Source organism: Mesocricetus auratus, unplaced genomic scaffold, assembly GCF_017639785.1.
Source record: "Mesocricetus auratus isolate SY011 unplaced genomic scaffold, BCM_Maur_2.0 Super-Scaffold_6730, whole genome shotgun sequence".
Classification (NCBI taxonomy): Eukaryota; Metazoa; Chordata; class Mammalia; order Rodentia; family Cricetidae; genus Mesocricetus; species Mesocricetus auratus.
In genome coordinates, this window is record NW_024429184.1 from 272,317 (window position 1) to 287,189 (window position 14,873).

The window sequence follows — 14,873 nt, forward strand, 5'->3', positions numbered from 1 at the left end:
CCTCCCCACCAGGTTCCCCAGTCCCCCACCCAATCTCCATTCCGATCCCCAGGGAGGGTGAGGCCCCCCATGGTGGATCTCCAGTGAGGGTCATTTCATCCAGGGCAGCGCCTAGGCCCTCCCCAAAGAGTCCTGGCTGAGAAAGCCTCCCATATTGTGGCATGGGCACTCAAAGTCTATTTGTACACCAGGGATAAATCTCTTAAATCCAGCTGCCCCATTACAACCTCCTTTATCACTTCTGGCCATGGTTTTTAGAAAAGGTTGTGTGTGTGTGTGTGTGTGTGTGTGTGTGTGTGTGTGTGTGTGTGTGTTTTGCCACGTGGATCCTGGGGACTCCAACTCTTCACCTGCTATGCCTCTCATGGGCCCTTGCCAGTTTTGTGTGTGTGTCTGTGTGTGTGGTTTGTTTCTATCCATTTCCCAGGTCTCCAGTCTGATCCCAATCCTCCAGCATCTCACCTGTGTACCTTTCTAAAAGGGAGGGGGAAGGTATATAAACACTCCTTTAAAAAATCAACTGACTAAGCATATAGGAAAGGCTTAATCATTAACATTTAACTTGGACAAATTTAAACAAGTAGTATTGGATTAATGATGTTGGATTAATGAATTGCATTAATTAATCATCACTAAGCTAAGTTCACATCATTATGACATCCATTTCCAGCACTTGAGTGAGCGTACACGCACGCATACACACACACACACACACACACACACACACACACACACACACACACACACACACACACACACATGAACAGCAGCTCACTATGGAGCCTTGGCTGACCTGGAACTCAATATGCAGCCAGACTGGCCTCAAACTCACACAGATTTGCTGCTTCTGCCTACCATGTGCTGGGATTAAAGGTGTGTGCCACCACTGCCCAGCTTCATATGAAACTACATGTATGTGTGTGCGTGCGTGTTGAGTGGGAACATGCATGTAGGTGAGGATGAGAAGGCAGAGAAGGCCCTTGGATGCCCTAGAGCTGGCGCTGTGAGCTCCCTGATGCAGGTACTGGGAACTGAACTCAAGTTCTGTCCTCTGCAAAAGCACTCCCATAAACCACAGGCATTCCTTTTCCTTGAAATGCCTCAAAAACATGGCAGAAAACAACACAATAGAAAATGGCTGCCCCCAACCTAGAATATAATGTGTTTTTCAATTGTTCCGCGCAGGAAGAAATCTCTGTGAAGCATCCACCTGCAATCTCAATGATACTATAGCAGTTTATCTCCCTAAACTGGTGCCAATTAAGACGCAGGGGAGGGCAAATTGTGGCAAGGTCTATTGTGAAGTAAACACGAAGTTCATGTGTGTACCTATGTATGTCTTTTCCTATCACCCTGCATGTTCTGATTCTCATAAGCATATTATCAACTGTTCAGGGAAATTTTTAAAGAACCAGAAAGACAGGCGCCCCATTTCTCTGTCCTAACTAGCACAAATTAGCACATGACCCAGGATAAATAAAGCATCTTTTATAGATTTATTGGTCCATTACTTTAAGTTAACTGAGGTAAAGAATTTTTTAATTTACAAGCTAATAGTTTATCAAGCAATACAAATTCTTCGTTTACCTCAAAATGTAATACTAATTCCATAGTAAACAACAAACAGAATTTCTTACACACAGATATACGAAAAACAAAAGTGGACAAGAACCTCGTGCCAGCATCAAAAATACAATAAAACAGCTTTTTTTTTCTTTTTATAATCTCTGGTTTCATAACAAAGAAAAAGGTGACATTCGTTTTTTGGTAGTTTCATGAGACAAAGTCTTGGATCTGTAAAGAAATCACTTTCTTATCAACTCGCATTCTCTCAAGCACTTATGCTCACAGCTTTTGTTTTGGCTTAATGGCAGCATGGAGAGAGAGCGAGCCCAGCAGGACACCACACCTCAGAAGCCTGCTTCTTTCTCTGGAAGTTTTAAACACAAAAACAACTTCTAAAAATAAAAAACACAGTCCAAAAATTTGTCATAATCCCCCCCTTGAACAGTTAAAATGCGAGCTAGAAAGTTTGCTGGCAGTTTGTTTCATGGGAGTCTGTCAGATGCAGGCTGCCTCTCCATGCATTCCTGACTCAGGCATGAAGGGGACAGGCATACAGAAATACAAGGAGCAGGGACTCTTGAGGGAGAGGCCCAACCCTCGGCACTGGCGAGGTGGACAGTGCTGACTGGGAAAGATGCTGGTTTGTGCTGGTTTATTCCTGGATGAAGGCCCAGCTGACACAGCCATCGCTTTGTTACACCAATCCACACGTTGCTTTGCAGTCTAGGGGAAAAAATTCCCCTTCCTCCCTCCCCTCCAGCATTGTTCCTGGCAAAGCATCCCTCTAAGGCTGTGGACCAGCCTGTCAAACCGCACTGTGCACAGGTGTTAGCTACTCTGACCCAGACTGCAGAGAGCTCAAATCACCTGATGTTTAGGCGGTACTTCTAGGAGTGGCACATAGTCAACTCTTTACCATTGGCTTTAATATTAATGAGTTGACAGAAAGGGTTTATGTTATTTGGCATTTCAACCTTTGGAGAATTTCTATCCCAACGTGCTCTGGGGCCCATTCTGCAGAAACAGGGTAAAACTTTCATGCTGTCACAATCTAGAGAATCCTCTGAAGCTATGCGATTTGTCACTGCGGATAATGTCTGTATACTCAACAACCCAAACTATGCCAGTGCAACAAACCAAGTTTGCCTTTCTCACTCAAAAACATCAAACAGTGCCAGTGTCATCGTCCCTGTTTCTTGACATTATTTCAAATACCATTTGGCAACAGCAATATTTAGTCTCACCTCCCAAAAGGCCACCTTCCTTCTGTGACCCTCACCTCTGGCTTTAATGGGACTGAAGATGATCTATATTAAGTTTCTAGACCATCTGCTTTCACATGTAAAACTTTCTATGCAAATTTTTTTAAACACTAGCTGAAGAGTAAGGCAATTAGTGGGTACTGACAAAGTTTTAAGAACTACAATTAGGCTTTTAACAGTCTGTTGCTTTTTCTTGATGTGTTGGTTTTCAAGTGCTAAGAACACAGATATGAGAGAGACATCTTATTGGTCTCTTTAGAAGTTTCCCCCACCCCACAGCACTTATTTACAAACTACAGTAGTTAAAAAATAGTAATGTGTTTTGTTTTGTTTTTCCACACATAAAGATTTGGGCAGTCAGTCACACCCAGGAATATTTCAAAAAGATATGATTAAGAGACAACGGTTTGCCCCTGTAAGAGAACCATCACCCCAGCTTGGACAGAGTCCCAGCCCTCTGATGTGTGCAACCATGGGGACACCTTCAAAACAGAACACTGACAACCTACAGAGTGGGTTGGTTAAAAAGTGAATCCCTCATTATTTACTAAATTATAAATAGGGAGAAGGAAGCAGCCCCAACACCTACCGCATCTCTATTTGGCCAAGAGGTAATTTTCCTCAACTGTACTGCTAAGTGCCCCTGCTATCTGAGGAGAGAAAACCACAGGCGATGAGAAGGCACATTCAATCTGTTGTCATCCTGAAGATTTTCTAAGAGTGAAAAGGAAACCCCAAATTCCCAACATAATCTTGTAAATGAAGATGACCAAAGTCTCCTAACTCTATGCTTAGTTTACTTGATTTCCAAATACCCTTTGTGAGAGGGCAGGGTCCAGAAGGGAGTGCCCTGCCCCAGCCACAGGAGCTGATTCTCTGTAAGAATCACCCTTCAGGGTTGCCAGCCCCACCTAGCCAGAGAAGAGCCCAGTTCCAGCGCACTCCAAGACCCAAACCAGTAAGGTCAACCCAGCCTCTAAGGCAGTCCTTGGCTTTGCTTTACCCATCGCAACCAGCTCAGGACAGTGTAGTGAAGTGATGTTACTATGATACAAATGACCTCACTGAAACAGAGCCAGCTACCTAGGGTTTCAGTGCCATAGGACAGGACCGAGTCACAGAGTCTGAATATTCTTTGGGTGTTGTCTTAAAAGAGAAACATTGCCATCATGCTCACTTCTAAAATCAGAGCTTCCATTGGGCCCTCACCAAAGGCTACAACAGTATGCATGGACAGTTTCCTCCTGTTGAGTGGAAAAAGAGTACACTCTACTCAGCATCTAGAGTACACTCCTTGGGCCTCACAGTTGGCATAAAGAGACTTACATTCCACTTCTACCACCAGGCATGCTGGGCTTTTCTTATGCTGACTATGGGGAAATGCCTGGTGAGTTCAGGAGTAGCTTGGCCTCCCTAAACCTACTTGCAACTCACCAACAATCATGACTGAGCCTTTGGAGAGGAAAAAGCCCAAGCCCACATAGTCCAAGATGTGAGTCCCTCCTTACTCCAGAGCAATGCCTCCTTGCTTTGAGCAGAGCAGCCCAGATTCTTCTTACAAATTGCCAGCATTAGTATTATCCTTTACTGCTACAAACCACAACAGTGTCGTGTAAACACTCTCATCTCTCTACTCTCCTTGGTTTTAAGAATTCTCTTTTTACCTTGACAGATTTCTAACCCAGTGAACAAACCCTCCATTTCTCAGGACCTGGGCAATTACTAAAGCCAACTTTCATTTTACTATCACATGTTAAAATCCTCAAAACTTGTGTATATCCCTCTGCTTGAGGTTCAGTGCATTCTAACCTCAAGGCAAAGTCTCATGGAAAATAAACAAGAGGGATCCGTGACTTCAAAGCAGATGCTTTGTAGGCTCCAGAAGGAGCTAATGGAGCCTCTCTGAGGCATTTTGGCACTGTAGTCTCTGAGCTATGTTTTGTGTGGGAAATCTCTTTTGTGCTTGGCCAAGAGGAAACAAATGCTTGTGACTGCTGAGTTTCCTGGGACTGAGGGGGCCACAGGGTAGGAGACCTCCTTCACTGTCTACTGCCCCTTTCCTTCTGGGCCAGCGGCCTCAGCTCATCAGATGCTAGCCTGAAGACCAGGACAAGAGTGCCTTCTCACGCATGGTTGTTCTTGACTTGGCCACTGACATCGTTCCTAGGGGACCAATAGTCTCCATTATTCCAGCTCTTTCTGGAATCTTAAAGCCTAGGAACATTGCTTGCTGTCAAAAAAAAAAAAATAGAACAAGACAAAAATTTCAAGATGCCCTCCCTGAAAGCCAGTCTCTCACAAGGGAATGCCTGAGGACTCTACTTCCATTCCTACATTTCCCAGTGCAGCCCAGGGCTGTTTAAACAGGGCTTCCTTCTTATGTAGCTAATCAGCATTCAGGACTGACTTGGGGTTCAGCAATCAGATGGCCATCAAATTGTAGCTCTCCTTAATTCTTTCTGTAGTTCCTTCCAAGCATCAGTACACTGGACACTTATCAGGCATACAGTCTACAGAGCCAAGTTTCATGTTTCCCAAAAATGACCATCACTGCTAGGCCAGTCTGGTGTCTCATGATATACATCAGTGGAGCCCTGTTGATGACTAGATGCATGCCCTGACTCTATCAGTGTGCTGGGGTTGGCTGTAGGCGTTCTCACCCACACCAACCCGACGGTTTAGAGGTAGAATGAGATGCTGAGCCACTGAAGTTTGGGGTGTACAGACTGTTCTTACCCTCTGCTTCAGTGGGCCCTTTCTATTTGTACCAAACAAAGTTCACATCAAAGGATTTTAGGATGGCACAGATGGGGCTTAGGCAAGTACCAATAGTTTCAGGAATTATTATTTCAGTCATGTGAGGAAAGACAAAGTTTCATGCTGTCTAGCTGCTGCCCACAATGTCCCAGATGCAGCTGACTGGAGGTCCAACTCTGAGAAAAGGAATGACAGAACTTCAGCATGCTGTGTGTTGATTGGAATTTGCAAATTAATTTGTATGTGAAGGAATCAGTAACTCAACTGTTTCATTTTAAAACAAACAAAACCCCTTCCATTTACCTGAGGCTCAGATTTATGGTTTTTAGCAAAGCCACAGATTAAAACAAAACAAAAAACACTATGCAGCTTCTTTTCAGCAAGAATAATGACCTGAAAGAGATCCTTTCTAATTGTTGACTTTATGGCAATTTGAAAAGCTTCAAATGAAGACTTTAAGCCCAGGCAGCAGTCTTCAGATTTTGACTGCAAATGGAGATTTCCATATAGTCAGAAGCATAGAGCCTGCTGTCTCTCTTCTCATCTCCAAGAGCCCTGCAGATAGTGTTCCTCCAGACCACAGAATTGAGGGTTAAAACACTCATAGAGAACATTCACACTGAACTTACAAGTTGTGACAGTCATAACAATGCGACACACCAGCCCTCACTGCAAGATTGCCCAGATATTCAGTGGGCATGATAGGAAGTATTAAGCCAGACATTTTTGGTGAGGTTAAGGCAAATTTGCACAAAGCAGACATTGAGGCTGGGGCTTGGCACACAGGAGAGTCACTGACCATAAAACAGCAGCTGTTTCCTAACAGGTCTAATCCCAACCACGATGACGGTGAACAAACAAAACAAAAACACTAACACCTTCACGGAGAAAAATGCACCTTTCCCCAATTCACACCAAAAAGCTTCTCATCTATAGCATTCTGGTGTCAGAAACAAGATCCAGGGGCATTCTCTTCAGCTTCCTGAGGCGTCACGTAAGGACAAGGACGCTGGCTTGCTCACTCGAGCATTGATGCACACAGACACTGATTTAAAAGGACCCAAGTGAACCAGAAATAAGTCAAGAGATGCCACTCATGATGAGCAGGCAGTAGGCCACAGTCACAGCCACAGGCCACTGTAAATTAAGGACATTCCAAGAAGGTACCTAAACCTCCTATGCTGGGACAGGCCAATGCCCCCAGGGGCAAAGTACAGAGCCACAGGGTTGCCACAGCGAGCCACAGCTGCCTTCTTCATGTCTCCCGTGTCCCTGAAAAGCAGGACTGTTGTTCTGTCCCACAACGGTAATTGGGCTGCCCCCCAAAGTGATGTCATGTGTCATCTGGGGGTTGTCCTGTCCCTTAGTTTCAAGTCTTCATAGTGTTCCATTTAGGAGGTTCCTTCACAATATGGAGGTATGCTTCTGTGGAGAGATGATTACAGCCTCATAGACTCCTCCAGGGAATAAATACTAAACTGAAAACAACCATGGGGGGAGGGAGAGGGAGAAAGTACACAAACGAGAGGTGCTGTTGTGCTGTTTTCCCACGACCACCTCTCCGGCACTGCAGGGACATTCTGGTTCAGGGTGCCACGCCCTGTGGAGGCAGAAGAGTCTCTGTCCCAAGAACAAATCTACTTGGTCTCTTGTTTCTCTTGCAGTAGTGGAATAATCGACTCCCACGCCATGAGGCACTGAAACGACAACATGCAGACAAGTTCAGCTGCTTAGTGCTGCTTGCTCTGTCAATCCTTATCCTGCTGGGTCACCTCTGTCTAGTAGCACCTACCTGTGTTATTAAAACTATATCCAATAGAGGAGGTGGCAGACAGGTGTTTGTCTGGAATATGAAACAGCAATGTCCTTACAAAGCTTGTATGCATTCATGATAGTGCCAAGCCTACATCCAGGGAATAGAGATGGATTCACTCTAAGAAGATCATTCCTTTGACTAAGCAAAAATTAGATCAGGCAGGAAACTCTGAGGACACAGTTCTGAGTACCCATGAAGACATCGTTGGAGGTATGGGAGGGGCTTGTACAAGGATGTAAACATGAAAGGCCAGTCACCTGAGTCAGGACAGGCGGAAAACCTGCTCTTATTCACCAACCTGAAGCTTGGTCTGTTTGTTTGGGCCACTCTTAGATATCCCCAAAGAAGGGAGTCCAACAACTTTTACAGTTATTCCTGTGTATGTGAAGGGTAGGGGTACATGAACTATGATGTGTGTGGATGTCAGGACAACCTTAAGGGGTCAGTTCTCTCCATCCACCATGTGTGTTTTGGGGATCAAATTCAAGCTGTCAGGCTTGGCAGAAAGCACCTTTACTCACTCCAGTGAGCCATCTCAATGGCCAAACTATCAGGCTTTATTAGACCCATATACTGTTATGTATTTTATATTCAGTGTCACATGGTTCATAGTCAGAACATGAATGCAAACTAATATTCCTTTCACTGCAAGTTTTCATTCCAGGTCCTTATGACAGGCCATGAACTTAGAAGACTTGGGTACTGCCTCTGAGTGTGGCTGGCTCAGTAGACATATTCCTCCCTCTGAAGAGCCTCTTGCAAAAGGGAAGGACAAACCCACTGTAATTGACAGCCTTGGGGTGAGGGAGGACTCCATGCTGAGTCACTGGGGGAGGCATTCTGCAGAGGTAGGAAGAGAGAGGCATCATCAGGTCAGGCAGAAAGAGGAGTGGTGAAACTTCTCCCTGATACCTTACTAGGCAACTCAGAAGCCTGCCCTAAATACAGTAAGGCTTGCTTCCAGCAAGGAGCTGAAGGGAAGTCCATAGAACTCCAAACTCTAAGCTATCCCCTCCTATCTACTACAAGTGTTCTTCTGCATGTCTCAAGAAGAACCATGACTGATCAAACTTTCTTTTTGATCCTTAAATGTGTCAACTCTTTTCTTGCTCAGGGACCTTGCAGATGTCATTCCCTTTGCCTACAGTATGGTTTGTCAGATCTTTGGCTCTACGGGTCAGAGCAAATGTTACTTCCATAGACAATAATAGAATAATAAAACGTTATTTTGTGTCCACTCTACTAGAACCCCGGTATGTTCTTCCTCTTCCTTACATTTAACACAGTTCCTTTACCCTTACCTCTAGGAATCCATCATTAACACATCTCTCATGGACTGAGGATGCCTAGAGGGTTGTGCAAATCCGCTGTTTATCAACTTTGTAAACAAGTCTTTGCATAAAAAAAAAGTACAGGAAAAAAATGTCAAGCAGTAGAAGCCAAGACCAGGTCTCAAGATAGCCACCCTGTTTATGGTAAAATGGGAAGAAGACTGGGTCTGAGTTTGCCTTCTGGGACTTTAGAGATGGTTGGTTTTAGACTGGGAAGTAAGAACATCAAGGTAACTTTTATTGAGTGTTTGCCACATGCTGAGTATGTTCTTGTAACGTGAATGTGCCTTTTGCTTTATCTTCACAACCAACCTGTGAAAAATGACTAGCACTTATAAATCAGAAACTAGAGGGATGGGCAGGAGCCTTGCCTAACACAGCAAGGCCTTGACTTCATGTGGGGAACTTCCTACCTTTGAGGAAGCAAGGCTGTTTCTGAAAGTGTGTGGCCACTGTCTCCTAAGCTGACCGTGTGTGGGGACAATCCAGACTTACGGTTCTATCAGTTGGATACTCATTATTTGGCATTCAAAGGGTGGGCCAAATTGGGAGGAATTTTTAAACATCTGTGAGTATTGGTTACTTTAGCTTCAAATTGAAAAATCATAAAATCTTGTTTGTCACTTGACCTGACCACGAGGCTTGGGTCCTGGAACCCTGACTAGGCATGCAGAAGAAAAAAGGCCAAACATACAGACACACATGCAGCAAAGCTGGGATCAGGTGAAGGGTGTGCTCGCTCTGATAGAGGGCTCCTAATGCCAGCATCATGGAACTCCAGTGAGTTCATAAGGTACAGCACAGGGGGGAGGGGCTAGCTAGTATGTAGATCTCCGTAGGCAGCCTCAAGCTGTAAACATCTGGAGGAGGAAGCTGCAGTTCTAGTCTTTGCAACACCCTGATCATTTGCTCAGAAACACTCACACTCAGACCCCAAGGAAGCTTTCCTATTCCTCCTGAGCCTGGCCCAGGATGAAATGGGTGTGCCAGTTTCCCATGGGTCAGAGACCTCAGAGGCCTCGAAATGGGTCAACAATACACATTTACTCAGGACTTCGCTCACTAGGGCCTAACTCCGATGCCCACACCACTTAGCCTTGATGGAAAGTTAAATATAATGAGTTGACACATGCTAAGCATCCCGGCGAGATCCAGTTCAGAAGCAGCAGGGACTCCAGAGAAAAGGCAGGGAAGGATAGAGGGCATCTCCATCTCCTCCCACTCAACTTTGTTTCCTTGACTTCCCTTTAGTAAGCTGGGAAAAAACATGCACACCATCTCAGAGCAGCAGCCACAACCATCTAAGTCTCAAAGACAGCCTAGGCCAAGAACGTGTCCTAGGGCTACAATCTAGGAGATATTCCTGTCCCTAACACTTTCCCATACAATGAGAGGCTGCACTGAACTTCAAGGCCACAAGTTATTTCAACTGAAACTAGGCCATTGTTTCACTATATGTGTAGGCTACAAAAGACATCAAGATTCATTATCAGAAATCAAATTAGACACATTAGGAGTGAACCTTGATTTGAGGAGATGACTCTCCCTCTAACTCTGCCCTCCTGTGTGTGTGTGTGTGTGTGTGTGTGTGTGTGTGTGTGTGTGTGTGATGAGAGAGAGAGAGAGAGAGAGAGAGAGAGAGAGAGAGAGAGAGAGAGAGAGAGAGAGAGAGAGAGAGAGAGAGAGAGAGAGAATGGGAAAGTTTAACCTGAGGTCCAAAGATCAAGAGGATACGTTGCTTTCCTGTGTAATGCTGTATAACTTTATTTTAGGTATTTAAAAAGAATATTTTAAAATATAACATTAAAAATAAATGTGATTTTGGTAAGATGTCTACCAGCTTCAACAGATGACTAAAGGAGGTTCATGGCATAGTGAAAATGAACCCTTTATGTGGAACCACAAGGTAACATAAGAAACCCCAAAGCCTTCATTAACTGGGGGTACCCAAGTACTATCTCACTGGGTCTGGGAAGCAGCCAGCTGTCCAAACCAAAGGCCACCTCCTCCAGCAGTGTGTAAGAGACAGACATGTATGAGAACTGGGGCTCTGATTTGAAATTCAGCACTGCTCTGCCAGGGCACTCGGAGTAGCTCAGATGCAAGTTAAGGATGGGACAAGGGGATCGTGCTTTGGGATTTCTGGAAGACCCGTCATGAAAGGCTCTGGCCACTAGAAACCACAGTGGCATGGGGCCTGCTTCTCACCTTCTCATAATACTGGATATTCTTGTCAGCCAAGCCCACGAGCAGCTGCCGGAAATCATGGCGCTTGTTGCTCTGCCACCTCTCCATATCAGCCTTCAGGTCAGCGTTGAAGCACTCCATCCTATCCTGGCACTTCTCCACATCTGCTGGCACCTGGAAGCGAAATATATTTGTGGCTTTGAAGTGTGATTGGTTTCTCCTACTGTGAGCTTGTCCTCAAACATTTGTAGGGAGCCAAAGTGCTAAATTAAGATGTCCAAATGCAGCTGGGCAGTTGTGGTGCACGCCTTTAATCCCAGCACTCAGGAGGCAGAGGCAGGTGGATCTCGGCCAATATCCAAGGCTTCTCATTGGCTAGTTCTGTCTTAAGTATTAATCCATGACTACTAATGTGTGTGTGTATACACATATATATATACATATATATATATATATATATGGACTTATCTTTTAGAGGATGCCATCCTGATCATCCTGATGTGTCCTCTTTTCCAGGGATCACATGGCGATCCTCGACTATTGACTACATTTCCCAGAATCCTCCTCAACTCCTAGTCCCACCTATCTTGCTTCCCTATTGGCCAACAGTGCTTTATTCAACAACCAATAAGACAAACATATACATAGAAGGACTTCCCCCATCAGTTTGGGATCCTTTTAGGATTTACTCATCCATGCTGACAAGCAGGGACAGACTGCACACACAGCAGCAGGCCCCATATACAGCACTGCATAAAGAAAGGGTTTCCTGGGTTGTGGGAACTAGTCTAATACTTGTGACGTCTGATGAAGCTCTTCCTCACTTATCTGAGTGAACTGTAGTAACAAGACTACCAGCCAGCTCCTGCCTTTGAGCTGCACATCATAAATGAACTGGGTACCCTTCTGTACTCTATGTGGCAGATAACCAGAAAGTCCAAGAATAGAAGGAAAATTGTTGAAGGTATGAAAAGAATTTGAAGCATAATATAACAGGTGGTTTTAAGTTTTTCTTAAGGTTTAGGAAGACTTTCTCCATAGGAAAGTGTGTCCCCTGGGTTTCGTAACCTTCACTTTGCTGTGGTGAGATGCATTTACCCCATGTGGCTAACGAGAGCCTCCTGGTCACAGTGGTTTTCTAAAACTAGATTTTCTGTCTTATCTCGTGTGTTGTAGAATACTATTTTAAGATGTGTTATGCCTGTTTATGCTGTGCAACATTTGTTTTAATGATGCAAAGATGTGTTGCATTCTTTTTTATTTATTATGCATACAGTATTCTGCCTGCATGTATGACTGCCTGCTAGAAGAGGGCACCAGATCTCACTACAGATGGTTGTGAGTCACCTTGTCGGTGCTGGGAATTGAACTCTGGAAGAGCAAGCCAGTGCTCTTAACCTCTGAGCTATCTCTCCAGCCCGTGTTGCATTATTTTATGTTGCATTTGTTTAACTCTGTGAAGCTGTGATTCTCTGCCTGTCTAAAACACCTGATGGTCTAATAAAGAGCTGAATGGCTGATAGGTGGGGCTGCCAAGCAGAGATATAAGTAGAAGAAGAAATGAGAAAAGGAGGAGGAGGAGGAGGAAGGAGAGAACAAGAAGAGGAGAATACTAGGGGCCAGTCACTCAGCTACACAGAGTAAGGAAAGTAAGGTATACAGAAATAGAGAAAGATAAAAGCCAGAGGCAAAAGGAAGATGAGATAATTTAATACAAGAAAAGCTGATTAGAAGCAAGCCAAGCTAAGGCTGGGCATTCATAGGAAAAGACAAAACTCCGTGTGTGTGATTTATTTGGGAGCTGGGGGGTGGGCTCCCCAAAAGAACAAAAAGTAAGAGCAAAGAATAAAAAACAACTAACAACACGAGTGCTCCATTGGACCCATACAGTGGTCAGGGCTCAGCATGCCCAAAGCTAGGCCAACACTTGCCAGAAGCAAATGATACCTTGACGGTTTTAAGGTCCCAGACCAATGAACCCAAATGTCTCCAAGCTACAGGCCTAACTATTGAGAGTCAGTTTCTGTCAATATGGCAAGGACGGGGCTGAGGGAACTAGGCACCTTCTCTTATAAAGCTGCCAAGCGATATGACTATGAGGACTGCTGACAGCTGACACTCAGGCTTGCAGGTAGGTGACATCGCAACCCTGTTTCTTGTTTGTGTGTTTCTGTGACAATTAACTGACGAGTAACACCTAGCATTCCTTATTGTTACTCATGCTCCTTGTATCCGACAGACATTGGGAAGGCAATATCCAAGGATAACAGTTGGGTGTTCTCTACCATAAGATACAAAAGTTCAGGGTTCTGTGCCTAGCTGTGTGGCTGAGTGACTGGCCCCTAGTGTTCTCCTCTCCTTGTTCTGTCATTGGTCTTAGGACCTGCTAAGGCCTCAGATGGCACAATGTCTGAACAGAGAATAAGCAGCTGTGTTCCCACACAGGTTCCTCCATGTCTGGTTGAGAAATCCCATCAGAGAAGGCTGAGGTGTGATGATCTGTATGGTGCTAATGGTTGTTTGTTCACCTGTTCTGGGCTCTAACACTGGACATTTGTGTGTGTTACAGTGCGGGGTGGTAGATTAAATCCACTCCTAGTACATATTCTTGAGCTCTGTTTGTGGGCAGGGCATTTCCAGGCCCTAATATATGTAAATCTCTGCCTGCTTCTTTCTCAAAGCAAGGCCAGAGAGTCACATTATTTATTCCTCCACGACAGATTAATAAAATCTCCCAGGAATGTAAGACTGACAAAAATCCCAAGACTTTAGGGAAAGAGATGTTCATGGCTTCAAGTCCTAAGACCAATGACAGAACTAATTTCTCTGTCACATATGAAACAGTAGTTCCTCAGTCAAATACACCGAGTAGAGCAGTTTCCTTCCTGGCAACCATGAATGGCAGCACATTGATCTTCACAGCCCAGGAAGCCAGAACCCTAGACATGGTATCTCCAGCATCAAGCAGTCTCATCTGTTTACCTGTGTGTAGTACACAGAGGTTTCTATGTGAGCCTGAGGTAGGAAAACAGAAGGACAGAGTAAAGACACGAACTTCCAGAGAACATGAGGAGAAGAGAGAATCAAGTGCCTAAGAAAAATCAAAATCAAGGGCACATTCACAGGATGGAATGATACATGCTTGGAATTGCAGCATTAGGAAGGCAGACGTGAAGACAGCCAATCAGGGCCAGCCCAAACTACTGAGTAAGGCAACAACAGGGTGCTGGGGTATAGTTCAGCAGTACTGTGCTTGCATACTATGCGAATTCCCTGAATTCGAATCCCAACATGGGGGAGGAAGAGTTGTTGCCCTTTGACACACCTGTGGTCACTGTCAACTTGTCTGGATTGTAGAATCACCTAAGAGTGTCTGGGAATCTGAAAAAGGGTTTCCAGAGAGGCTTGACTAAGAGAAGGCCCACTCCAAACATGGATGGGGTACCAGGCTAAATTAAAGACGGATAGGGACAGGGAAGCTTGACACCCATGTCAAGTTGGCACCCATGTTCATCTTTCTCTGCTTTCAACTGTGGGTGCAAGGTGCCTAAAATAGCAGCTTTCTGTCATTTTTTTCAAAAATTTCCTTTTAAAAATAACTATATTATAGCCGAGCGGTGGTGGCGCACACCTTTAATGCCAGCACTTGGGAGGCAAAGGTAGGCAGATCTCTGAGTTCAAGACCAGCCTGGTCTAAAAGAGCTAGTTCCAGGACAGCCTCCAAAGCCACAGAGAAACCCTGTCTCAAAAAAACCAAGCCAAAACAAAACAACAATAACAAAAAAACCAACTACATTATGTTATCTGTTAGTGGTGCACACCTTTAATCCCAGCACTCGGGAAGGAGAGGCATGCAGATTTCTTTGTGAATTTAAGGCCAGCCTGGGGTACAGAGCTAGTTCCAGGACAACCAGAGCCACACAAAGAAACCCTATCTCAAAAAAACCAAACAAC

The 14,873-nt window shown here is 44.7% G+C and overlaps 1 protein-coding gene across 2 annotated transcripts in view; it reads right to left on the reverse strand.

Annotated features, from left to right (window-relative positions):
- Nucleotides 1-1,473: 1,473 nt before the first annotated feature.
- Snx30 (sorting nexin family member 30) overlaps nt 1,474-14,873 on the reverse strand; it is a 114,923-nt gene continuing 101,523 nt past the window's right edge. For both annotated transcript variants that reach the window (XM_040737713.1, XM_005085064.4), the window contains exons 8-9: nt 10,941-11,093; nt 1,474-7,282 (exon numbers count right to left, since the gene is read on the reverse strand). In XM_040737713.1, the coding sequence (XP_040593647.1) occupies nt 7,223-7,282; nt 10,941-11,093 (213 nt within the window). In that variant the 3' untranslated portion in view covers nt 1,474-7,222. The remainder of the gene's footprint in view (nt 7,283-10,940; nt 11,094-14,873) is intronic.